General features: G+C 44.6%; 1 protein-coding gene across 1 annotated transcript; it reads left to right on the top strand.

Moving 5' to 3' along the window:
- Nucleotides 1-53: 53 nt before the first annotated feature.
- Nucleotides 54-26,676, top strand: Ckap2l (cytoskeleton associated protein 2 like). Its single transcript, XM_051144921.1, has 9 exons — nucleotides 54-102; nucleotides 452-575; nucleotides 2,749-2,800; nucleotides 9,296-10,539; nucleotides 12,902-13,109; nucleotides 20,312-20,467; nucleotides 21,972-22,032; nucleotides 24,270-24,456; nucleotides 26,105-26,676. Exons 1-9 carry the CDS (start codon nucleotides 54-56, stop codon nucleotides 26,328-26,330), a joined length of 2,307 nt encoding a protein of 768 aa, XP_051000878.1. The 3' UTR covers nucleotides 26,331-26,676.
- The last annotated feature ends 1,157 nt before the right edge of the window (nucleotides 26,677-27,833 follow it).

Raw genomic sequence — 27,833 nt, 5'->3', positions numbered from 1 at the left:
AAAATGTACGCTGTCTGGAGGTTGCTTGATAAAATGTGAGCTGAGGTTTAAGGATGTTGTGGACCCTGATCTCTGTGAGGGACCTGGAGACCTTCCTCTTAAGTATGCCCCACCCTTGTGTCACCTTCGGGATGCCTGCGCCGTCCTAGGGGCACTTTTTTTTTTTTTTTTTAAACTCAAGGGTTAAAAAATAAAAATCTAAAGAAAAATCTTGCTTTCAAACCCTGGCTTTGCTGCCTATTTGTAGGTAAATTTAAGCATATCACTTACCCTCTCTTGAATTTCAAACAGCAAAATACCTCATAGGATTGTCGTGTTAGTATAAACAGCTTAGGAAAGGGCTTGGCCCGACGCTGGCACCCGTTGGTGTTGCTATTAATGTGAAAGCAAACTTAACAGGACGGGTGGCGTTATCAAAGCCAAAATAGCTACAGTTAGTATCATATTTAAGGATGTAAAGGATTTTCTGTTAAGTTTCTGTTGTGCGCTTGTGCCCATGTTTTTCTAGAAGAACGATGGCAAAAGCTCCAGGAGTACCTGGCCGCCAAGGGAAAGCTGAAGGACCCCAACGCCAAGTGAGTTGCCCTTCCTGTGTTTACGCTGGCTTTGTTGCCCTGGTTGCTAAGAGCAGTGAAGGTACCAGCCGGTCTGTTTCCAGTCTGTTTGACTTGCATGGTAATCCCGTAATAGCAACAAAAGGAACAGTTCAGTCCAGGCATGATAGATTTAAAAAACAAAACAAAACAGTCCAGGCATAATAGATTTAAAAAAAAAAAAAAAAAAAAAAAAAAAAACCCTAGGCAGTGTCTTGTCTGTTGGCAGAGATTTAGAGATTTGGGCATTAATTTTTTCTTTCCTTCTTTCTGTCTCCAGAGGAAGAAAGGCTCTATAGTATCGCCTACATCTCTGGAAGCCTTTCTGGCTTCCTTCTTTTTTCCTGGGAAAGTTGGTTCCCAGCAAAGCAGTTTTTGATCAAGGAATTGGAAGGCACTGGTTCTGGTATTGGCTCACTAAGACTAGAGTAGTGGTTACAGTCAGCCCCCAGTGGTGCACACCAGTCTCCTCCAACTTAGTGACATCCCTTGATGTTCTCTTGTACCTTTGAGGTGTCAGCACCATACCATCTTTGGCCTATTGCTTCTCTCTCCTGCTTAGCACAGGTGTAGTTTCCTCCCAGTTGGATGGCTCATCTTTGTGTGTGTGTGTGTGTGTGTGTGTGTGTGTGTGTGTGTGTGTGTGTGTGTGTGTGTGTGTGTGTGTGTCTGTGCGCGCGCACGCACGTGTACCAAAGGGGGATGTTGGGTGTCTTGCTTTATCACTTTCCACCTTACTCCCCTAAGACAGGATCACTCACCAGCATGGTGGCACACACCCTTAATTCCAACACTCACGGAGGCAGAGGCAGGCAGATCGCTGTGAGTTCAAGGCCAGCCTGGTCTAAATCAATTCCAGGACAGCCATGACTACACAGAAAAACCTTATCTCAACAAAACAAAAAGACAGGAGCTCTCACTGAACCCGAAGCTCACTGTTTAGGCTAAGCAGGCTAGCCAGCACTCTCCCATGATCCACTCATGTCCACCCCCTAGTGCCTAGGGTTATGGGCACACTCACCATGCCTGATGCTTATGTGGATGCTGGAGATTTGAACTAAGGCCCCCCATAAGCACAGGAGGTTCTCTTACCCTGAGTCATCTTCCCAGCCCAGATAATTTTACCTTGGCTTTTTCCTCACCTCTGCTTACTTGATTAAATGAACCAAAATCTTTTCCTCAACAAAGATTCATTTAGTACCTGTAATGTCTCCCTCTTTCCCTCCCTCCCACTCCTCTTCCTCCTTCCTCTCATCTTCCCTCCTTCCCTCCTCCTGAGTGGAACCCAGGCCTGTGATGCCATACAGCAATCACTCCACCACCGGCATACATTGCCCAGGCCTGTCCGTCACTCTTAGTGCATAAAGCCAGAGACATCCCTGCCAAGACTTAAGCACGTCGCAGGCTCTGGTCATCTGGGGTTTTGTCCATGGAGACGGAGTCTGCATCGTGCTCTGTTTTATCTTTCCTTTTGTTTCACTGGCTGGATTTCACGTCCTCACGGGTAGCCAAGCCCGCAGGTGGTCCAGGCCCTTCTGTGAAGCACTGCACATCCTTTTACAGACGTGAAATCATCTACAAACTGCTTGTGATTCCCAGTACAAGATAAATGTAAACCACAAGAACGGTTTGGCTTAGAGAATAAGGGGGAAAGGCTACACGGTCAGGATGAGTGCAGTTTTGTTTTCCATATTTCTTTAATCGAAATTGTTAATGTGTAACCCGTGATCTGGAGAGTTGGTTATATGCAAGCCACCCGTCCCTCTCAAAATACATACAGCAAGGAAGTTCCTAAGCAAAGCAGTTGGCTGTCTTCTCTCTCACATCTGGCCCTCAGGACTCAAGAGCTGACGCTTACATGAGACTATAACTGTGAGGAAGCCACTTTCATCTCATTACTCCTATCAGAATGCTACATTTTTGCATAGGATAGCATGGAGGAAAAAAAATCACAAAAGGAATTGGTACGAGAGCACAGAGCCGAGGAAGGAGTAGTGAGGGTGCTTCTTCCTAAACAGTAATGCTGAATTTTTCTTACCCTATACAGAAAGTCTGTTGGTTTAAAATCTTAATGATAATGTTTTAATCCCTATTGTTTCCAAGCTTTCCTGATTGTTCTGTACCAAGGATTAATTTTTTCTTTACTCTTTCATAGGCCTTATCTAAAAGCCAAGACTATCTGCCCCAAACCACCATCTTCTAAATATGTAAGTAAACAGCCCTGTGGTTTTTTTTTGTTTTTTTTTTTTAAACTTTAACTTTTAAGCCATACCACTCTAGAGATAAAATAAAGTGCTGGACCAAGAAGCCTAATTTGAAACTAACTTGTGAAACCCATCCTAGAAAAGGTTGATATTACTGTTGTTATTACTGTTGTGCCCATGTCTATATAAGAGAAATGGGATTCAAAGATCTTAAGTCCTTGGCCTAATTATACTACCAGTGAGAGTCAAGTCCTATCTCATTCTCATAATTAACTGTATTGAATACGTGGGCTGCTTCAAGAATATACTGGGTTTTTAGAAATTATTCCAGAGCATATAAAAGCACTGATATGTATTAATATCTTCCCCAGCGCTATGATGGCTCCTATTTCGTTGTATCATTATTTTCTTATGTTTATATCTTTCCTACCAAGGGTCCTCAGAATCCTCCCTAGAGTCTAACAGTGCCTTTCCTAGTCAGCCTTGAATGAATCTCTCTCGACTCAAGCCCTCTTACATCCTTTGTGAATTTTCTCCCTTCTACCTCAGATGCTCAGAGGGAATGAAAGTAAATTTAGCTGAAGGCGATTCTGCCTTCTTGTATGTTCGCTCATTTATTTTGATTTTCAACCTGATCTGTCAGTTCTGAGATGGTTTAAAAATAGAGTCAGAAACTTGCGCTCTCACCTGCACCAGCTTCTAACTCCCTCTCCGTCTCGCTTTGGACAGCTCACTTTGTGAGCTTGATGAAGGAGTTGAATTTATCGCTAAAATCTCTCTCTCAGGTCTAATGTCCTGTTCTAAGTATAGCTTTTCTCTCTCACTGGAGAGCTTGAAACTGAATGACCAGTTTTACCACTTGTAATACTCTAGTCAGGTCAGGCTGGTCTAAAATCAAGATATAAAAAGTTTCCAAAAGAAACAGTTGCAAGTCACATATCTTATGAGGATCTAGTATCCAGGATGTGTGTGTGACATGCTCAAACACACAGATGACTCAGTTTTGAAGTGGGCAGAGTCTGGGTAGGCATTTCTCAAAAGAAGATAAACACAAGAAGAAATGATCAACACATCATTAACCACTAGGAAAAACGCAAATCAAATTGACAATGAGAGGCAGGCCTGGCAGAACAGGCTGATAATCCCTGATGCTGGGGGCTAAAAGCAGAACAATTGAAAGTTCAAGGCCAGGCTGGGTAGTCTAGTGAGACCCTGTCTCAAAAAAATAAGTCTGGGGAATATAGACCAGTAGAAAATGCTTACCTGGCTTGTACCAGGTTCTAGGTTCAATCCCCAGTAAAACACACACACTCAGGCATGCACACACGCACATGCACACTCTCGAGCTTACCAAAAACAACAACAAAGGAAACAAACAAGCACACAACAAAAAAACAGTGAGCGGGCATAGTGGCCCACGCCTTTAATCCCAGAACTCGGGAGACAGAGGCAGGTGGATCTTTGTGAGTTCAAGGCCAGCCTGGTCTACAAAGTGAGTCCAGGACAGCCAGAGCCCCATAGAGAAACCTTGTCTCAAAAAACCAAAAACAAAACAAAACAAAAAAAACCAGTGAGAAACTACTTCATACTTGCTAGAATAGCTGCATTCAAAAATACCAGGTAGCGTTGGGAGGGTGGGAAACTGGCACCCCCATACACTGTAGACAGGAACATCGCCTGATGTAGGTACTTTGGAGAAAACTTAGTTTCCTAAAAGGTGAACATTTACCAGACGATTCTGAAATTCTGTATGTATATACTCCTAAAATTGAAAATATGTGCTTACACAAAAACTGGACACAAATGTTCATAGTAACATATTTATAAACCCCCAAGTGGGGAAAAGCAACCCAAATGTTTATTAACTAATGGATGACTATGTATAGCCATGCAGTGAATATTACTCCACCCTAAACAAGTAATGACGCCGTATTTGGAAATGAAGTTTGAGGGAACCATCATGCTTATTTTTTTTTTTTTTCTAAGAATATAAAGCTTCTCTAAAAAGAAGCTTTCTACAGTTTGGTTGGGTTTGTTTTAAATAACGAAGTGCTGGGCTGGAGTGGGCTCAGTGGGTGGATTGCCTGCTCAGCGTATACAAAGCTGGGAATCTGATCCCAGCATCGTGTAAAGCAGGTGTGATAGCACACGTCTGTAAGGTTACTCTGAACAAGGAGGGCGGGAGGATTAATAGGGTAAGGTCGTCCTTGACTGCATATCAAGTTCAAGAGTAGCCTGGGCTACATGAGACTCTTTCAGAACAAACGGAGTATAATATTGCTACATGGTACAATATGAGTGAGAATATTATGTTAGAGGGAAATGGAGACACACACACACACACACACACACACACACACACCATTTTTTGGATTCACTATTTAATAGCTCCAGCTTTGCAGGTAGAGGGGGAAATAGCTCAGTGGTTACTGAGGCCTGTGGAGACTGGAGAAAGGGTGATGGAGAATGACTTCTAACAAATCTCTTTCTGGGCTGATAAAAATGTCTGGCATTCTGTGGGAATGGATGTTGTACAACCTTATAAACAAATTTTTGGCATGTTAATTAAATCTCAAATTTGTTAAGCGTATAAGAAACGTAAGCCATAAAAATACACATTTAGACATTTCCATACCAACACCCCCACTTTCTCAGTAAGTGATGATGGAGAGCTCTGAAGTGAATGTTAGGTCCTAGTGTTAGTGGTCCATAGATAAGTACAGTCATGTGGTTACCATCTCACCCTGCCTCCCACCTCAGCCCTCCTCCATCTCACCCTGCCTCCCACCTCAGCCCTCCCCCATCTCACCCTGCCTCCCACCTCAGCCCTCCTCCATCTCACCCTGCCTCCCACCTCAGCCCTCCCCCATCTCACCCTGCCTCCCACCTCAGCCCTCCCCCATCTCACCCTGCCTCCCACCTCAGCCCTCCCCCATCTCACCCTGCCTCCCACCTCAGCCCTCCCCCATCTCACCCTGCCTCCCACCTCAGCCCTCCCCCATCTCACCCTGGCACCCTGGCCCTCCCACCTCAGCCCTCCCATCTCACCCTCCCCCCCCACTCACACTCCTCCTCCCACCTCACCCTCCTTCCCCACTCAGGGCCACTCCTCCCATCTCATCTCTCGCACCTCAGCCTCCCCATCTCAGCCCTCCCCCATCTCACCCTGCCTCCCACCTCAGCCCTCCTCTTCATCTGGCCCTTGGCAACACAGTGATAGTGGTCTCTTTGTCCTGATGTCATGTGGTTCTTGTTTGAGATTTCCTTTAGGTATTTACCCAGTGTTTTCACGGTGTGATCAAGAGAGTAGTAGTAGTTTGAGCCTTTCTGTATCTTCCCTTGGAGGTATGTTCTTTAATATGCCATGTTCTCTTCCGGGGCAAACTGCTTTCCCTGGGCTGCTCCAGTGCCCTCTGCCCATTGTCTACCAGGAAGGTCTCCCTCCCTAGTTTTTAGTTTCCTGTAACCAGTTCTCCTTTTGTCCAAAATTAAGTCACTTGACTACAACATCTGCTTACTGCCCTAGTTTCTTTTCTGTTGCTGTGATGAAACATTTGTCCCAAAAAGTACCTTGAAGCTGAATTGGCTTGATTTTGAAGGTCACAGTCTATCACTAAGTGAAGTCAGGCCAGGCACTGAGGCAGAAACCATGGAGGAATGCTGCTTCCCGGCTCATTTCTCTGGTTCACTCCCAGGCTCGTGTTAGGTTAGCTTCTTTCTATCTGTCTGTCTTTTCTTTCTTTCTTTTCTTATTTATTTATTATTTGGTTGAGCAGACTGCCCTTGAACTTAGAGATCCACCTGCCTTCTACCTCCAGAGTGCTGAGGTTAAAGTCATGCGCCATCACGCCCGGCTGTTAGTTAGCTTTCTTATACACCCAGGACCACCTGTGTAGGGATAGTTCCACCCACAGTGGGCTAGTCCATCATATCAATCAAGACAATCTCTCACAGACATGGCTCAAGACAATCTAATTTGGACAATTTTTCAATTGATGTTTCATCTTCTCAAGTTCAAGTTAACAATAAAAACTAACCAAGGTACTTACTAATTAAAAAAAAAAAAAAAAAAAAAAAAAAAAAAAACTTAAAATTCTATCTTATAGCCGAGCAGTGGTGGCGCACACCTTTAATCCCAGCACTCGGGAGGCAGAGGCAGGTGGATCACTGTGAGTTCGAGGCCAGCCTGGTCTACAAAGCGAGTCCAGGACAGCCAAGGCTACACAGAGAGATCCTGTCTCGAGAAAACAAACAAATTCTATCTTATGTGTATGGCTCCACATCTAGATCTGTTTCTTGAGTATTTTCTTTGGCTTTTTTCCCCATCTGTTTGTTTTGTCCTATTCCAATTAGTTCATTTTTATTTATTTTATTAATATTTTTAGATCTCTGTTTGTTTTCTAACAAGGGAGGAAGGGGAAAGATCTGGATGGGAAGAGAGGTGAGGAGGTGAGGAGGCCCAGCCGTATTCACTGCAAGTGTCGAGAGTCAGGAGGCCAGCACAGCTGCTCCAGTCCCAGCAATGCTGAGCGGATTGCTACAGTGGCTGTCCTTCTATCTCTAACGTTGGGGTTTGCTCTCTGTGTGTTGTATTGTGTGGGGACTTTCTGCATTGTGTTTCAGTTTTATGTCTTTTCCTAAGAAAAATTATGTCTGTGTCTTTTTAGAAAAACCCTAAAATTAACTTTATCTAGTTACTATTTGGAAGTCTTCCGTATGTCCTGGAGATCAGTAAGCACAAACAAGTACATAGCTACATGAGGCCATTACTTCAGGAATGTTCTTGGGGTCTCTGCCCATGCACTAACTCAAACAGTATATTGGTGCAGGGTAAACAGAAACTATTGACAAACCCTGACTGGCCAGGAGAATAGGTTACAGATTCAAGGTCTCTTTTTATTATAGGCTGAGAGCTCCCTCACAATGTAGTTTAAAGATAGGACGGCATACAGGGTATACTCCTGAAGGAGTAAAACTCCGTAAATAAGATAAACTGACTAAAATAAGCTTTTCCTACTTTATAGCATAGATGATGAAACATATAGTAAAAGAAGTTAGGTGTCAGTATTTGCTGTTCATAAAAAGACCAGATCAGATATGTTCTGATTATCTGGAGTGCTCTCATACTACAAACATTGCCAGCCTAGAAGCAGCCTGCCATATATTAAATGTGTTTGTTTTGGAGGAGACATTGTTTAGGTTCTTTAAGGTAGAGTTATAGGGCTGCTAATAATAGCAATGCAATCTGTTCTATTTGTGTCTTCTAATTGTAGCTGAACTTGTAACCCTGGACATGTAATGAAAACTCGAGCACATACTCTGTACCACTTGGATAATCATTAGTCTCTCGTTGTTCTGTGAAACTTGTATAACTAAAGAAGCACCTGATTGCTAGGAGTCAGAGCCACAGAAACAGCCCAACTGCTAGAGAGTCCGAGCCACCTAAGAGGCCTGATTCCGGGAAGTCAGCTGAGAGATTCCCTAACCATCTGTCTGGCTCCCTCTCTCACCTGGAGGACTCCTTCTCTCCTCTCCTCTCCTCTCCTCTCCTGTCCTCTCCTCTCCTGTCCTCTCCTCTCCTGGGAAGGCCCCCTCCCGCCTCCCAAAAGGATCTGGCAGGGGAGAATCTCAGAGGAGTTGAGGTAAAGAAACTATGATCAGAACATATTATATGAAGAAAATCTATTTTCTATCAAAGAAAACATTCTATCTTGACTTTGCAGGTATAACTTCAGATACTTCTTTGTTTCACTTTGTCTTTCTGGGTTTGGGCAGTTTTTGAAGAGGGAAGAAGAAGGGGTATCTAAGAGTCTCCCCGTGTTGCAATGTTCTCTCTCTCCTAGCTTCACCCACCCCGCCCCCCACCCCGCCAACACACACCCAGTGCTCGGGGATGGCACTGATTTCCAGAGTTAAACTGTTTCCTAGGCAACCATCTAAAGAAAAAACAATGTTTGATGTGTCTGTACAAGGGAGGACTTGCTGAGAGATATGTACTACAGGTTATTGTGTTCTGAGACTGTAGCATGTCTGTCCAGGCCAGTTAGGACCATTCTTCTTTGGAACATAAAGGGCACATGCTTTTTTCTTTTTCTTTTTTTTTTTTTTTAAATTCACTGACAAGTTAAAAGACTGGCATACTTCTACTAGAAACTCAAATTGCAAAAATCACCTCCATACAAAGGCAAGTCTCTGTATTCTATGTTTATTTTTCTTAAATACTACCCCAAGATTGTTTCCTAGCATGCGCTTATGCTTACTCTCATCATTTTAAAAAGTGAGTTATTGTTATGAGCTTTTATTTTGTTTGTTTGTTTGTTTGCCGGGCGTGGTGGCACACACCTTTAATCCAAGCACTTGGGATGGGAGGCAGAGGCAGGTGGATCCCTGTGAGTTTGAGGCCAGGCTGGTCTACAAAGGACACCAAGGCTACACAGAGACCCTGTCTCAAAAACAAACAATGAGCTTTTAAATACATGTTTTTCTTTGTGTTTTCAGACTCCTGGACCCAAAAAAGATGTTTCCAGTCATGCCATTTTGCCTGTCAAAACTACAAAGCCCATCAACAATAAACTCCAGACTAAACCAGCCAGTGTCACAGGGCCCCAGAAGCCAGAGTTGGAGCCATCCAAGCTTCCAGGCAAAGGGCTCACGTCAAGATGTTTTCATTCTAACTCAGACTGGAAACAATCCAGCAAGACTCAGTGGCAGCCCAAAGCTGCATCATCCACTACAGGACTGTCAAGAAAGCCCAGGCGGTCCCCTGATACACAGGAACTGAAAACCACAAAGCGGCAGGAGGCACATCAAGGAAATACTAAGTGCACAGATGCCCTGGCTAACACCCATGGTGAAAAGCAGTGTTTGGATGGCTTTCCTGACGAGACAGACAAAGAGAACGTGCCCCAGACCTTGCTAGAACCTAAGAAGCGAGATCCTGACTTATACCCCATAAGGAAGCCAAACACTGGCTCTTTTAACCAAACTCAGAGAAGTCTGCCTCCTAAGCAGATCCTGAGCAAAAGTTCGGTTACTCGTGTTGCTCTGAAAGACAGAGCTAACAAACAGTTTGTCAGAAACACACAAATCAGAGCTCAGCCAGTGAAGTCACAGCAACTTTCTACAGCTGCAGACTCGGCACAACCAAGAGAAAAACCCCCACGAACAGCTCCCTCTCACTTTGTTCCAGCCCATAATAAGACTCAGACATCAAAGAAACCAGTGGTCAAGGACACACAGGGCATGAAGGTTAACAGGGTTCAATATGGAAGACCAAATGAAACTAAGATACAGTCGTGCCCTGCTGCTGAACAAAAAGTAAAACATACAAAGCCTAGTTCCCATCCTGACGTGCTTCAGGGAAGACCTACCAATAGACATCCAAACGTGAGGCAGGATCAGAAGCCAGTGAAGCCTTGCCTTGGACCCCAGGCACCATGCATTCTGCAGAAGTCAAGACCCATAAGCCAGAGACCTAATTTGACAGCTGGCAACTTTAATGCAGTCATTCCAAGCACGCCTAGCGTTGGAGCAAATAAAACACATAACAATAAATGCAATAGCATCTTTCAGCAGAAAGCACAGACTCTGGACTCCAAGTTCAAAAAGGTTCCTCCTCAGAGCCATTTTCTAAGCAAGACTGCTCCCAAAACTCAAGCTGGAACAGCAGCAGCAAGTAGGAAGGGAGCCCCGAGTGCAAGCCAGACCCATCCACACATCAAGACCGACATGAAGGATCGGAGGTACTTTGCCTTGATTCCAGCATAGTGCACTTTAAGATTATTGGGCAAGCCGGGCAGTGGTGGCACACGCCTTTAATGCCAGCACTCGGGAGGCAGAGGCAGGTGGATCACTGTGAGTTCAAGGCCAGTCTGGTCTACATAGTGAGTCCAGGACAGCCAAGGCTACACAGAGAAACTTTGTCTCAAAAATAAAAATTGATTATTGGGCAAACTGATAGTGGTTGGGGTTGGGACTGTGGCTCAGTGATAGCATACTTACCTAGTGTGTGTGAGGCCATAAATTCAACCCCAATACCACCAACATGTGCACACATTTATGTATGTTGGTAGGTAGGTAGGTACGTACGTACGTATGTATGTACTTTGCTGAGAGAGAGCTCCTAAGTGGCACCTAGCTAGAGCCTGAAAAGAAGATATGAAGCTACAATAAACATGAATGCTTAACACACTAGCCAGCCCACTAATTTTCTGTAGATCACTCTCTATAAGGTTTTGGTTTTTTTTGTTTGTTTGTTTGTTTGTTTTGGTAAAAATGGAAGTGGAGCAGAAAATGGGAGTTGCTAATACAGACCAGAAGAAGTGTCCTGCAGAGACTGCAGAGTGGCAGAACAGCATGGGTTGAAAGGAGCCAGAGTAGTGAGCTCAATAGCTAGAAGAAGCCCATGAGTAAGTGGCAGAGTTCTCAGAGGAAGGAACGGGAAGCTGCTGCTGGGAGCATGAGTGGCCAGGCTGGGGAAAGTAAGCTGAACCAGGGTTCAGATAGTAGAAATCGGGGCCCGGGTTCCTGGGGCTTAGGGCTGTAGATGGAGCTTGAAGGTGAGCTGGAGGTTTTTTTCCTCTTTCTGCCCAAGGCCAGTCACAGTCCCAGGATGCAAATGAGCCTCCTTGGGGTGCAGTTGGACATACCTCACAGAATAGAAAATACACTCCCTACAAGCGTGAAAGGAGCGTGTGGAGTTGGACAGTGGTGAGACTTGCAACAGCATGAAGGACGTGGTCTCAGAGCAGAGCCTTTGCCTCCTACAAAGAAATAACCCAGTGTTTGGCACTGGGACTGAGGATGGGGCCAGGCTGGCTGTTTGAATGGGGGGAAGTTCTCCCAGCAGTGAGATCTCGGTGAGAAGGCAAGCTCTGCTCTAGACCTCGCAGCCAGGGCCATATGACAGTGTGTGCTATGTTGCAGTGTCTGGTTGCAAAATGAATGAAGTCTATGGAAAGGCCTAGATCCGTCTGTCCCTCGTCTCCCGCCTTGTGCCAGGCTCAGGTGAGCAAGGAAGGCTTTCGGAGCGGACATGGAAAGCTTAGAGAGATGAGTTCTGGCACTGTAGTCCTAGAAGTGCGCTGGCTTAGACAAGGGACATTGCCTTCGTTAGGATTAGGAGGAGGCCAGGGAGATACGAACTCTAGGGACTGGAGCAGCGGTTCTCAACCCGTGGGTCGCAGCCACTGGGAGGTCACACATCAGACGTCCTGCATACCCGACACATCACAATTCATAACAGTAGCAAGATTACAGTTATGAAGTAGCAACAAAAGTAATTTTAGGATTGAGGGTCACCACAGCATGAGGAACTGTATTAAAGGGCCACGGCATTAGGAAAGCTGAGAACCACGGGGTTAGAGGCAACAAAGATCATGTGTCTCGGCATGGTTAACATGGAAGTCATGAACGCAAGCACTGCACAGATTGGAAGCCCGTCGCCTGTCTTCCAGACAGTCAGAGAAAAATGACAGCAACTGTCATTTATAATTATTGACATTCTGGAGAAGGCAAAACCATAAAGACAAAAGGCAGAACAGTGGTTTTCAGGAGCTGGAGCTTAGAGTTAAGCTTGGCTCTCTGAAGAGATTTGGTCTATATTATATCTTGATTATTGGTATAATCAAATGGTCTTATGAATTTACACCCACAGAATCACACACTTCAAAAATGTACACTTTACTGTACTGTCACTGAAATCCTCAGGCACTGTGCTGTGCACTGGACATCCAGCTCTGCCTTCAGAGAGCTTGCGACCTAGTGGAGGAGGCAGAATACAAACACATTGGTTGCATGAGACAGGATAATTGCAGATCAGTACTCTTCAAGTAAGGACCACTTGAACAGAGGACCAAAGGTGCAAGGCCCTGAGGCAGGAATGAGCCTGGATTGGGATGCTGAGAGGATGCCAGAGCTCCTCGAGGGTAGCGAGGGACAGGAAGAGGACTGTGATGTGAAGTCAGGAAGGACGGCAGCACAGCCATAGAGAACATTGTTAATTTTATTTCAAGAGCCATGGGAAGTTGACATGGTCTACTTTACATTTTACTGACAGACTTGACAGGCAGAAAAGAACTAACCCCTATCTCCTTCACGTTACAGGAAACAGCTGGAAGAATGGCAGAAATCTAAAGGGAAAACCTATAAACGACCTCCCATGAAATTGAAAACAAAAAGAAAAATCATAGAGGAAATGAACATTTCATTCTGGAAGAGCATTGAAAGAGAAGAAGAAGAAAAGAAAGCCCAGTTGGAGCTATCCAATAAGATTAACAGCACTCTGACAGAATGCCTGCGGCTCATCGAGGAGGTGAGTGAGGAGGGTGAGATGCAGCCTGCAGCCAGTCCTGCTGCTTACAACAGTTTTCCTGTGGAGCGGAGGAAGTAGCCGTCTCCTCAGCGGAAACCGAGCTACTCTTAAATGGAGAATAGCAGTGACAGTAGCAGCAGTGGTGAGAGGGTCCAAAGAATAAACATTTGGACTGAAATCTCAGTCAATATGCAAGTTTCTTTTTTCAAATTGGAATCTCCTAAACTTTTGGTTGGGGGGCAGAGGGGAGATGGTTTAAGATGTATTTATTTGTTTTTTGGGTTTTTTTTTTTTTTTTTTTTTTTTTTTGCGTATAAATGCTTTGCATGCATCATGTGTATGCGGTGCCCATGGAGACCAGAAGGCATTAAATTCCCCAGAGCTTGTGTTGCAAATGGTTGCCAGCCACCATATGGGTGCTAGGAAGCAACCCTGGTCCTCTGGAAGAGCAGCCAGTGCTTTTAGCCAGTGAGCCATCTCTCCAGCGCCCCTGAGCACTCTTGGTGTAGGGACCAGGCCCGACTGGGCTGCCTGCCTGTCTTGCTGTTTCATGTCTTTAAACTGGAGGACTTCGTGCTGTCTCTGCGTTTGCCCTGGGTTAGTTGGCTGAGGCACTTCCACTACTGGAAAGGCTACTCCCCGAGGGGGAGCAGAAGGCTCTGCCAAAGACAATTGACTTTGATAATCTGGGTTATACACCAGGGGCCGCTCTCCTCTAGTTTCTTTTCCTTCAGTCTTACACTCCTTCAACTTCTTCTTTAGGGCCCGTATCTCAGAGGTTAAAGTTGCCTCTTCCTCCTCAGAATTAGAAGAAGATATATCAGAGGCAATCTCAGACGGGGCCAAAGATTTTACAGATTGCTCCTCCTGCACTTCATTTAGGGCAAGTTTCAAACTTCTTAGCTGCGTTCTCGCTCCTGAGCACATCTCTAACAAGACACCATAACAAAAAGGCAGCGATAGGAACACTGTTGGACCCTTCATTTCGTAAAGTCCTCTGGAGATCAGACTTCACCTGATCCCAATCTTGGATATTTAGCTCTCCCGATACCATAAACCAAGGACTACTCAATTCTATTGGTTTTATAAAATCTTTAACACTCTCATGCTTAATCCCAGTGCCTTGATCCTCTAACAATCTCACTACTTGATCCACCAGAACTGTGGATGAACCTGCGGCACCCATTTTAACACTCTCATACTTAATCCCAGTGCCTTAATCACTAGTCCACCAGAACCATGGACGAACCTGCGGCACCTATTTCCAATACGCCCATTTCCTACCTCCCTGAGGCGCTGGCCAGCTTCCTTGGGTGATCCGTCAGCTTCCTCCTTTCCTTCCCTAATCTCGGTGGAACCTCCACTTGTGGCGCCTGCTCCACTGCGGTACCGAGTCGAAGGCGAGGGACTGCAGATTTAACTCACGCACGCGCACGCACGCACGCGCGCACACACACACACACACACACACACATACACTAATACAGCAGGTCCTCCTCCCAGGTGAAATCCCTCAAGAGGTGATTGCACACAGGAGGAAAAGTCTCGAGGAAGGGAGGGGTGCATTCTCAGAGCAGTAAACATGACTAGCTAACCAAGATAAAAACAGACATGGAAGCTGCTAGAAACAGGACATGAAACAGCAAGGCAGGCAGGCAGCCCAGTCAGGCCTGGTTCCTACACTCTTGGTAGCTAGACATGGCTACCTAATTGTGTCTTGGAGTCCACAGATAGGTTAAACAAAGGGTATGAGAGTGAAGCCTTAATGAAAAATACATTAGTAAAAATTGATATGGTTAGCCTCCAGGCAGAGTGATCCCTACCTGCAGTAAAGTAAACCCATCTGCTAGTGTTGAGCTTAAGGGGGAAGCAGGGGACCATTATTTTAATAGTTTCACCGCAATAAACATTAACTGTTTCTCCTTTTGTAATTAAATGTCAGAGGCTTGTTTGTTTAGTTGCTTTGATCTTGGTTTTATTTTTAAAAAGATACATGAATACATTCCTTTATGCAGGGGTGTTGGGGGGGTGGGGGGGAGGTGGCAGGGGGGGGAGGAAGGGTAGGTACAGTTATATGCACATTCATGTGAAGGCCAGAGGACAACCTCACACGTCATTCCTCAGGCACTGGCTTCCTTTTTGGAGGGTGGAGGATAGGGGGTGTGGTAGGGATCGATTTGCCTTGGGTTAGGTTTTTTGTTGTTGTTACTGTTTTTGTTGTTTTAAGGCAGGGTCTCACAGGCCTGGAACTCCCACATAGGCTAGGCTGGGGGCTGACTGGCTAGTGAGCCCCAGGGATTCCCTTGTCTCCACCTCCCTGGTGCTGGGACAGCAGGCATGCACTACCACTTGCAGTTTTTGGTAGGCGTGCCTGTATTAGACCATTCGTGGTCAGCTCACCCTTCACTCCCTCCCCAGAGGCTTGGGGTAGGACTGATGCCCCAGCCCTCTTAGTCTGCTTGTCTCTTGTCCTGTGACCAGCCACCGTCCTGAGCCTACCTAAGGGCTGCCAGTCATCAATTAATTCATTAGCATGCAGAAGACTGGAGATTCCCAGGAGTTTAGGAGTTATATGTTACGGTTAATTTTATAAAACTGTGTGTTTCTCAGTCTCTCTCTTAACCTGGCTATCACACAAATAATTGAGATTCTTTTATATTTGTTTAATAATTTGCTTAATAACAACACAATAACTGAGCATTATTATTCTGTTCTTTACCCTCTAAGCTAATCTGGTTTCTCCCAACGTACATCCCAGAGACACTTGCACTTTGTAGCTTTTCCTGTTCCAGCTCTCTCTCCTGCTGTCTCCTGTGCCTCTGCCATGGCAGAATCCCCTACTTCCTCTGCTCTGTCCTCCTCCCCTGCCTGGCAGGAAGTCCAGCCCTATTCTCTCCCCTGCTTAGCAATTGGCTATAGCTGCTTTATTAGCATATCAGGGGACAATTGGGGAGCAGTGTTTACACAACATTAAGTCAGGAGATTCTCAGAATAAGGACTGCAACCAGATATGGGGGGGGGGGTACAGAAATCAGCATTTGAATTACACAATAACCTTATTCCTATAGTTATATGCCAGAAAATGGAGGAAGGCTCCATATGTGATTCCCAGTATATCACTAAAAGAGGTGAGCTTTGGAAAAAAAAAATAGGACTCCAACTTCCAGTAGGGTGTAGTACCCAACAAATGCTAGTGTTTTTAGGATGAGAGGAAGGGAGCCTCGGATCTTGAGGTGAAAGGTACTGGGGGGGGGGGGTCGTTGAGAACCAGCTGTTGTCCCTGGTGAGGGACTATTGTTAGGGTAATGAAAGCAAATGAAAAGACTCCTTCAACCCTGCCAGCCTCCCTCTATTTTCCTTTGCGGGCAGGGCCCAGCCAGAGCCACTGCCAGGCAGAAAACCTTCACAGGGCTCAGACCCCAGCATCACCACTCAGCTCCAAAGTGGGTTTTTAGCTAAGTTTAACCAGCTGACTGAGTAGCTGGCTGATAGCCAATGTTCTCGCTGCTTTATATTTCTTTCTAAATGCTGGGAATTCCTATTTGGAGCTCTTTAACTCCGAAGTCATCTTAGAAGGAGATCTTTGCATTCCATACTTACGGCGTGGTGGCGCACGCCTTTAATCCCAGCACTCGGGAGGCAGAGGCAGGTGGATCCCTGTGAGTTCGAGGCCAGCCTGGTCTACAAAGCGAGTCCAGGACAGCCAAGGCTACACAGAGAAACCCTGTCTCAAAAAACAAAACAAAAAGCATACTTACAGTGACTTTTGTCTTACTGTCATTAGTTTCTAATTGTATCGTGGTTGATAAAGTGGCCTTCTCTGGATTCTGCGTGATGGAATTTGTTGAACTTTTCTTAGTTGTCTAATGACTGATCACTTTTAGTAAACATTACAGAAGTGTTTAAAACAATATGTTTTCTATTTGTTACCCAATGTGTTCCTTTCTGAGAGAGTTATGCCAGAGTTGTTCTAGAAGGCTTATGTAATGGTAGTTTCTCCTTTTATTTGTCAACTTTTACTGTCTAGTTTTCTAAGTGTTATGTAGATTCACATAACTTGCTTTGATTTGTCCAATATCAATATTGCCAAACCCCTTCCTTTCTCGCTCCCTGTCTCTTTCTTTTAGTTCCTCTGTGAGATCTTTTTCCATCTCTTTAGTTTTAAATCTGTGTTGGTTTATATTAGGGATATATCGCTGATATATATACAGACTGAAACACCCTGCTTTAATCAACAGATCTCACCTTCCATTATTGTTTTCTAAAATTATCTGTATTATCAGTATTCCCGGCTAGCAATCCATCAAAACACACACTTGTTATATTTTAAAATAGCCTTAGTTAACCTGGGGCAGAGCAGATATCAGTCCTCTAAATTGCCTCCCATAGTGGGGCAGGCATGGGATCCCTGTCTCAATCCCATGCCTTCTGCTTCCAATAACTTCTATCAAGCTACCTCCCATCCATAATCCCAAATACTTGCTCATGTTTTTTATCTGGGCTGGATTCTCCATCCACGCTGCAGGCCATGTGCTTCTCCTCCAGCTAACCCATGGCGGCCTTACTCTCTTCACTTTAGGTCTCCTTCTCCTGGTGGTGGTGTCCTTCTTCTTCCCAGAATTCCTCTCTCTCTCCTAACCCCACCTATCTCCTTTGCCCTGCCCAGGTGGTATGGCTTTTTATAGACAGTAAGCACTAATTTGCATCAAAATACATCAGACCATCCCCCAACACTCCATAGTTAGCAATTGCTCACACATGTAACTGATGCTTGGCTTTGTAATTCCACTTATAGGATGCTCCTGTGTCCGTATTCTTTCCATTTCTGTGTTTACTATCTTGTCCATGTTTCATAAAGAAAATTATAAATTGATAAAGCAAAATAACACGGTAGATAAGAATTCAAACACGTTTGCTAATGACATGCAGACGCTCTGAGTTCTTATCCTTGGAAAAGCACCATTATCTTGCCCTCGTGCTGTATTCGTAGTTTGGGGAGAATTTCTAACTACAAGTTATTTTCTCTAAAATTTTGAAGCTCCTGCTTTTATTTTTTCCTTGTGTCTGGAATTTTTGATTTATTGAGTCAGGGCTATCTGAGTCCTTATAAGTAATCCCTTAATTCTCCTTCTCCAGAGGCTTTGTTTGGTTGGTTGGTTGGCTTTGGTTTTTCAAGACAGGGTTTCTCTGTGCAGCCTTGACTGTCCCGGAACTCGCTCTGTAGACCAGGCTGACCTCAAACTCACAGAGATCCACCCATCCCTGCCTCCCAGTGCTGGGATTAAAGGTGTGCACCAAGCCCCAGTCTTAAATTATATTTGTAGGTTGTATTTTTATCCTTGGTTTTCTAAATATACATATATGCACACATATATGTATATACTAGTTAACTCTAAATATACATACATGCATACATATGTACTAGCTAACTCTCCAAGACTCTTCAGTGTAAACAATTGTTAATCTGTCCAGTCCTTAAACTTTTTTCTTGTATGGTTCATTTGAGTGTGTGTTGAACTTTGTTCTCAACCTTCAGGAAATTCTTTTATATGGATGTTGAAATTAGTGAGAAGTAGGTGTGACCTTGGGAACTGTGAATTTTCATCTTGCACTGTTGGTTATTTTGTATTTCACAGGCTCTGGGGGAGTTCCTCATAACTGCCTGGCTCGTTCCGTTCTATGGCAGTGAAGTTCCCTTCCCACTCTGCTGATACTGTCTCCTCTGCCCCTTACTTTTTGTGCTGGTGTTCATTCTTCTTTGTTAAATTGTTGGGTTTTGTTTGTTTGTTTTAAAGATTTGTTTATTTATAGTGTTTTGCTTGCACATACATCTGCAGGCCCAGAAGAGGGCACCAGATCTCATTATAGATGGTTGTGAGCCACCATGTGGTTGCTGGGAATTGAACTCAGGATCTTTGGAAGATCAGGCAGTGCTCTTAACCGCTGAGCCATCTCTCTAGCCCCTCTTTGTTGAGTTATAGGTACCTTTTATATCATGTTCCTTTCCTTGACCATTGGTGGTTCTCAGTTGGGAGTGTACAGTTGTGCCTCCACGTCTCCAGAGGAGCTTCTGAATATAGCCAAGCCTGGACTTCTGAGTCCACACCCTGCCCTGGGCCCTTGCCAGAAGCCATTTCTAAGTCTCTTTGTGTGAAACTTCCTCTCTTTTCTATCTCCCTGCATGAGCCCCCAGTGTACCTACATACACATATACCCTGCCCTTTGCATATATCTACTGTTCTTGATGCATGCTGTGGTTAGTCACATGGAAAGTGGCCTTAACTCACTGTTCACACTACTATGAATATGTAGTATTTTGAGTATTTTTAATATGTAAATATTTATTACACTGGGTCTTGAGTCTGTTTGGGTCTTTCATCCCATAAAACTATTGAACATATTCTTTACCTTATGCTGTGGTAATGGTTTTCTGTCTGTTTTGTCTTGTGTAACTATTAAAATGTAAAGGTTAGGGCTGGAGAGATGGCTCAGAGGTTAAGAGCACTGGCTGCTCTTCCAAAGGTCCTGAGTTCAAGTCCCAGCAACCACATGGTGCCTCACAACCACCTATCATAGATCTGATGCCCTCTTCTGGCTTGCTGCCACATATGCAGGCAGAATGCTGTATAAATAATAAATGAATAAATCACTTTTTTTTTTTTTTTGGTTTTTTTTTTTTTGGTTTTTTGAGACAGGGTTTCTCTGTGTAGCCTTGGCCATCCTGGACTCACTTTGTAGACCAGGCTGGCCTCGAACTCACAGCAATCCGCCTGCCTCTGCCTCCCGAGTGCTGGGATTAAAGGCGTGCGCCACCACGCCCGGCTATGAATAAATCACTTTTAAATTTAAAGGTTAATGTTAAAAATTATTGAAATGTATAATTAAAATGGGGATATGTATATGTTTATTATGTAGTTACTATACCTCAGAAAAACTGAAATTTTAACTTTAGAAAAATTAATGGTTATACCTGCAAAAATACGAGCATTAACATTGAAGTGGTAGAGCCAGGAATAGTAGCCCACACCTTTAATCCCAGCACACAGGGAGGCAGAAGCAAGTAGATCTCTGTGAGTTTGAGGCCAGCCTGGTCTACAAAACAAGTCCAGGACAGCCAAGGCTACATAGTGAAACCCTATCTTGGGAAAAACAAAACAAAATGGTGAAGTGGTAAAAATTATATCTGGTATTTATTTTTTCAGGGTGTACTTCCTAATGAAATATTTACCGTATTGTCCAGCATTCCTAAGGCTGAAAAGTTTGCCAAATTCTGGGTGTGCAAAGCAAAGTTACTGGCAAGTAAAGGCACCTTTGATGCTGTTGGACTGTACGAAGAGGCCATTAAAACTGGAGCAGCAGTGAGTATCTGTCTGGGATGGTTGGCTTAAAATTCTCTTTCGTGTGTTATCTTTGTTGTTTGCAATAAGATGTTCAATAATGCACTGTTAAGCTTCCATTCATAGGGGTAAAGAGAGTAAGAGGGTAAATATGGTCAAGGTGTATTGTGTGCACATGTGGCAGGGTCACAATTAACACAAACTAGCAGCCAGACGCGGTGGCACTTGCCTGTAATCCCAGCCCCAGTCCCTGAGGAGGCAGATGCGGGCAAATCTCTGAGTTCTAGGCCAGCCTGGTCTACCCTTACTTTACTTCATGAGGCAATCACCGAATCTGAAGTAGAATGTATTCTTGGTTATTTTTTGTTTTGGGGGGGTTGTTTGTTTGTTTGTTTGTTTGTTTTTCAAGACAAACTATGTAGCCTTGGCTGTCCTAGAACTCGCTCTATGGACCAGGCTGACCTGGACCTCACAGAGATTCACCTGCCTCTGTATCCCAAGTGCTGAGATTAAAGGCGTGGCCACCACCACTCAGCGATAGAATATATTCTCTATCGATGCATCAGTTGAATTACTTCTTAGAAAGTAAAGTTACATCTATACAGGTAGAATTTTGAGGGTTTTTTTTTTTTTTGGTGGTTTTTTTTTCTTTGTTTTTTTTTGTTTATGTTGTTTTGTTTGCCAAGTACTCATGTCTCGCCTCACACTAATTGTAGAAATACACAGTTTGTTTGGGAAGTAATGACAGGAAGTTAAATATAGCATCAGGATGCAGTAGTCAGAAATAACTTAGTGCATTCAGTTCAGTCCATCACTAACCCACCTATATAGTTAGTTTTATATCTTTGAGCCAGAATCTTTACGTAGGAATACATCTTTAATGATATAAGTTAATAGGAAAAGAGAATTTTATTTACAAAATTTTTGTTTTCTTTTTTGTTTTGTTTTGTTTTTTCAAAACAGGGTTTCTCTGTGTATCCCTAGCTTCCCTGGAACTCTCTTTGTAGACCAGGCTAGCCTCAAATTCACAGAGATTCCCTCTTCCTCTGCTTCTCAAGTTCTGGGAATTAAAGGCATATGCCACCACACCCTGCTTTACAGAAATTTATTGTAAGACACTTTGAACACATCTCTTCAAAGAAATTGGATATGCCAGTGTTTCTTTGATTTGATTTTTAGGTTTTCTTTTCTTTTCTTTTCTTTTTTCTAAGACAGAGTTTCTCTGTGTAGCCCTGGCTGTCCTGGAACTGACTCTGTAGACCAGGCCTGCCTTGAACTCAGAGAGATCCACCTGCCTCTGCCTCCCAAATGTTGGGATTAAAAGTGTACACCACCACTACCTGGCCAGTTTTTGCCTCATGAATCTTTTAAAACCGAATCAGCTTAAGTGTGTTTATCATTGAATATGGGATTTAAAAAGAAAACATTTTTATTGTAGAAAGTTTATTAGATGCTAAGTAAAAGTCCTTAGCTCAGTGTTTTCATTAATGCTTTTAACACCAATTATTTATTTTGTTGCCTCCAGCCAATACAAGAACTGTGCGAGGTTCTGAACATTCTGCAAGATCCAAGCAGAAGCACAGAAGGTATGGTTAACTTTGCATTTTAACTCTCACATGCTCTCGAGATAGGCAAGTAAAAATCGCTGTGGAACATGTAGGTGACCTAAGGAATGAGTCCTGTGAGACACCTCCCATCTCTTGGTCTCCATGGCCTGGCCTTTGTGCTGTAGCCATCCACTGCCTTACTTCTGAAATTACATGTTTGCCCAATGCTGAGCTAAGGTTCGTGTGTTCAGCAGCCTGGACCATGTGTCCTGCTTTCCTGGAGTCCTCCATGGAAAACAAAAGGAAGAGACACCGTAGTTTAAGTGAAGTGTTTAATCATCGTAAGTATCTCAGTTAGGGTTTTGTTGTGAAGAGACACCATGGCCACAGCAACCCTTATAAAGGAAAACATCTCATCAAGGCTGGCTTACATTTTCAGAGGTTTAGTCCATTATCGTCATGGTGGGAAACGTGGCAATACACGGGCAGACACTGTGCTAGAGAGGGAGCTGAGAGTTCTGCATATTGACCTGAAGCCAGCAGAAGGAGACTGTCCCACTGGGTGTGACGGGCATATATGGCCTCAAAGCCCACCTCCACAGTGACATACTTCTTCCCAATAGTGCCACTCCTGATGGCCAAATACTCAAGCACGGGAGTCTGTGGGGCCACACCTATTCAACCACCACACTTATCTAAACCATGTTCTCTCATGGCCTCTCCCTTACTTAGCTGTCACTGCCACTATTCAGAACCTTTGAAGAATGTGTCTATGGGAGTAATTATGCCAAACTCAGTGGCATATAATAAATGTTCATGTGAGTAGAAAGGGAAAATGTGCTATATCTTTACAAGATAAAATAGGCTACTATTACCCTAGATATCAAATATTTTTCCTTTAAGGATAGATTTAAGGTAGCCATGGTGCCTCATGCCTGCAGTCCTGGCTGAGGATTCCTCAAATTCAAGGCCAGCCTGGACTATAAAGTAAGACTTTGGAGGGGGGGTGGTGGTTGGTTTGGTTTGGTTTGGTTTGGTTTGGTTTGGTTTGGTTTTTTTGAGACAAGTCTTCTCTGTGTAGCCTTGACTGTCCTGGACTCACTTTGTAGACCAGGCTGGCCTTGAACTCACAGAGATCCACCTTCGTCTGCCTCCTGAGTACTGGGACTAAAGGTGTGCGCCACCTTGCCTGGCTGTCAAAGTAAGACCTTTTGAAAAAGGGGGGTGAGGGAGAGGAGGAGAAGAGGAGATTTAACTAAGCACCATGAAATCATATAGAAAACCAGCTGAGTAGCTAGTACTTTGGGGAACAGAGTAGAATATTCTAAGGTAGGCTGAGAGAGCGAGCCTGAACCTCAGAGACTCGCCACATAGATGTGTGGCGTAAAGGGGAAGTGGAAGTCACACCTCTGTGTTTGTTGGCTCCATTGACCTCTCTGAGTCTCAGCCTCTAGACCCACTGGCTGCCCACCTCCGTCTGGTTTACTTGACATTTTGTTATTGAGCTGTCATAAAAGTGTTACTGTGACTTTTTTGGGTTTTTTTTTTTTTTTTTTTTTTTTTTTGAGACAGGGTTTCTCTGTGTAGCCTTGGCTGTCCTGGACTCACTTTGTAGACCAGGCTGGCCTCGAACTCACAAAGATCCGCCTGCTTCTGCCTCCCAAGTGCTGGGATTAAAGGCATGCGCCACCACTGCCCAGCTTATTAATTCACAACCTAACGTAATACTCAGGTAGTCACCTCTGGGACATGAGGGGATTAAGAGATTGAGTCAATTAATTCTAATAATGTCAAGAAAATTGATCCACAGTGTGGTAAGAGGATGGATGGTGAGTGACTAGTTTCAGAGAGTTCTCATGAGAGCGAATAAGAGCTCAGAATGTGGTCAGTGCTATAAGGAACAAGGATCCATCTTCAATTGGCCAAAAGGCCCGGAGGGTGTCTGAGGCTGCCTCGTGGGATGGCCAGGGTTACAGGGCATTGCAGTGGAACTTACAGGAAAGGGCCCTAGGAGGAATTAGAAGGCACTGACAGGATATGGTCAATATACATTTTATAAATGTAGAAGTATTTCAAAGCATAAAAATACTATTTTTTAAAATGCAGCTAGGGAAATAAAATATAAATGCCACTTGGAGTCCTAGCTCTTTATTTACTATGTGGAGTCCAGGAGGGTCACTGGGAAGTCACTGTATAAACTGCCTTCTTGTTTACTGACTTTTAGTTTAATTGTAAATTGCTTACCTCTTACTTCTCTTCCTGGCCTGTGTGAGCAGTGGCCACCCCTGACTCATTAGCTGCTGAAACTAATACCGCATCCATGGAAGAGCTGACCAAGAAGGAGGTGTCTGGGCAGCCATGCCCTTCTCTAAAGGAAAAGGAGCAGGTTACAGCAGCACCACAGATGCCCACAGCAGAGTGGGATAATGCTGGCATCAAACTACAGGTCGCCCCAGTCCCTAGGTAAGCAAACTCCAGGCAGCTGTGCACGTGGACCTAACTCAGTGCAGTTCTCGGGTTTGTTTGTTTGTTTGTTTGTTTGTTTGTTTGCACACGTGCCCAGAGAAGCAGTAGTTTAGATACCGCTGCTTCACACCCAGGGCCCCACAGCGTGGTGGAAGGAGTAGGTCAGTGATCAGTCTTGAGCTCTCATGAGGCTGAGAAAGGTCAGGATCGGTGCTGAAAGGAGCTCCGGGATCCATCCTCAGTCAGCAAAGATGCCCAGATCCCTGGCTTCAGGAAGGGCTGAGGGTAAGTGCAGGGTAGAACCTGTCAGGCAAGTTGGGGTCTTTTTTTCTGCATACACACCCTCCCTCCTCCCACCCTAAGAAGACATGACCACACTGACATCAGGGCTGCAGTCTGCAGGGTTAGTGGATCCACACGCCCCTGCATCCAGCCCCCCCCCTCCATGTTCCTCTGTCCCACCAGCCTGACACAGAAAAGAGCTTTTTGGTGGTTGGTCTGGTGCTTCTCTGTATTGAAATGCTAAAACTGGCCCTCAAGATCTGGTTACAGTCCAGATGAGTGCATTCCAGCTGAGCGATGTTGTTTAAAAAAAAAATGTGTATATATATACATAAGCTAATGCAGCCACTGGTTTTGTAAATTTAAGGTCAGTCGTTCATGGAAAGGCCCCCGAATGCATTGGCATGTTTGCAGGGAAGATGCACAGTTGTTCTGGTTTCAATACATGGTTTGGTCCAGCATCTTAACAGATTTTGAGTAATTTACAGTCAACATGAAAAGGAATCTTGGAAGTCGTTAGTGCAGTCAAGCTTGGTGTGAAGCCCAGTTTCCTCACAACCTGTAAACGTTTATGAAATGAATAAATAGCAACTGTAAAGCAGTTGACATCACATAAAAACTATTTCCACCCTGCGTTCATGGCATCCTACTGCCATGGACCTCCTGAGCATCAGGGGAAAGCCATGTAGGTTGAGAACTCCTGTGAGGCTCACACTGAAGAGCCAGTTATGCTTTATGCCGCGCCACCGCGGTACCAAGTCGAGGGCAAGGGACTGCGGATTTAACTCATACACACACACACACACACACACACACACACACACACACACACACACACACACACACACTAACACAGCGGGTCCTTCGTGCTAAGAGAGCAGCAGCCGCAGCAGCAGCCGCGGCAACGGTTTATTCCCAGAGTCCCAAAGAGCCTTTTTTTTTTTTTTTTTTTTTTTTTTTTTTTTGGTATATTTAAGGTTTACTTACAGAACAGCACTTCAAATGTCAATCAACAAATGCTCACATTTTCTTATATAAGCAACACAAAGTGGTAGTCAACCAAAAGGCCCTAAAGGCAGCCAAACAGGAATCCTCCTCCCAGGTGAAATCCTTCAAGAGGTAATCGCACACAGGAGGAAAAGTCTCGAGGAAGGGAGGGGCGTGTTCTCAGAGCAGTATACAGGACTAGCTAACCAAGATAAACACAGACGTGGAAGCTGCCAGAAACAGGACATGAAACAGCGAGACAGGCAGGCAGCCCAGTCGGGCCTGGTTCCTACATATTATGAAGTAAGAAACAAAATAAAGGCAGGCCGTGTTTGCGGCCGTGAAGCTCTTGAGCACATCCTTTGGTCTCTTTCAGAATATGCGGTGTGCCGGAAGTACAGAGCATGAAGCTCATCACCCCCGTGAGGCGCTCCGCCCGGATCGAGCGAGCTGTGGCCCGCTACCCAGAGATGCTGCAGGACCACGACCTTGTCGTGACCTCTCTTAACGAGCTGCTGGAAGTGGAGAGAACGGAGTGCTTTGTCTTCCGTGAAAATGAGGCTTTGCCTGTGACACTGGGTTTTGAAATCCTTGAATCATGATCTTTTGATGTTTGGGGTTTGTTTTGGTTTTTGTTTGGTTTTTTGGTTTGTTTTTGGGTTTTGTTTAGTTGTTTGTTTGTCTTTGGGTTTTTTTGAGACAGAGTTGCTCTGTGTAACAGCTCTAGTTGTCCTGGCACTCTCTCTGTAGACCAGGCTGGCCTCAAACTCACAGAGATCCGCCTGCCTCTGCCTCCCAAGTGCTGGGATTAAAAACATGCACCACCACCACCTGGCTTGTTTTAATATTTTTAATGAGGTTTCTTGCAAAAGATAAATGCTCTCATCAAGATGCCCTGAAATAAATGTACACTGAGTCACCATGATGCAGGTGACAGACTCTTGGGTCTGAGGAAGGAATGCGTTGGGTATCCTCAGATCGTAAATCCCCATGAGAACATTTTTGCTTCATGTGTTTAGTTATATACTTTGTGATAGTTTTACAGCACACATAAATTTCAGAATATCAAATATTAGTTTCTCTCAAATGTAGAATAAAAAAAAAAAAAGCTGATCTGCTATAACCCTACTGTAGTTATTTTTCGTACCCGAAGGTTGCTGCTGTGGTATGACTGACATTCCCTTTCAGCATCCACGTTACCCCGAGAGCAGGTTCCTAGAGTGGGGAGAGCTGAGCTTTGAAAGCAGCTCACCAGGCTGCACGGTCAGACTGCGCACATTACAGAGACGGTTAGGCCAGCCAAGCAGCTCACTGGGCTGCACAGTCAGGCTGCACACATTACAGAGAGGTTTTAGGCCAGCCACGCCTCACTCAGCTCCCAGGCGATATTTGCCTTCCGTCGCAGTGACTCTGGGTGGGTTTCCTCCTGTGAAGTCCAGTCCAGAGCTGGAGTGGCCAGCCAGGTTTTATTATGTACAATCCTCCTTCTGCACTTATTCAGGGATGCTGGCTGCATCCATTTATTCCTCGGCCGGGGGATTCTGGCCTGAAGAGGCAAGTGACCCCAGAGACTGTGGCAGGCGCTTTTCCTTCTCCTCGGGAAACTGCTTAGAAAGGAAACCAGAGTTGTTTTGTAAATATAATATATAGAAAAGCCTAGTGAGCACATTTTAAATTTCAGCTTTGTTACTGTTATTACTGACTAATATCTACAATAAAAACATTAAGAAGTTGTTCATTCCTGCTTGTTTCACTTCAATGTCATGTGATGGCTTTAGCAAGAGATGTAAGGGTTTCTCTGGGGAGACACTGATGGACACCCCAAGAGCCTGGTGGGGCACATTCGTAGCCCTGATAAAGGCTCTAACCCTGAGCCTCGTGAAGAACTGATTTTTTTTTTTTTTTTTTTTCCTGTGAGAGGAGCAGATCCAGCTCTGAAGACCAGGCTTGTAACACTGAGATTCATAAAACTGACCTAGGAAGCCTTAGTGCCAGAGACCTAGCCCTGGTGAGGAATAGATGTCATCCCGCCAGCATGCAGGAGTGCACACAGTCAGCTCAGAGGGTTGCTTAGTGACCACAAGACTTGGAGAAGCATTCGAATC

The sequence above is a fragment of the Acomys russatus genome, chromosome 4 (genome assembly GCF_903995435.1).
Source record: "Acomys russatus chromosome 4, mAcoRus1.1, whole genome shotgun sequence".
NCBI lineage: Eukaryota > Metazoa > Chordata > Mammalia > Rodentia > Muridae > Acomys > Acomys russatus.
Note: the sequence above shows the minus strand (reverse complement) of the source record. Positions and strands in the feature narration are given on the sequence as shown.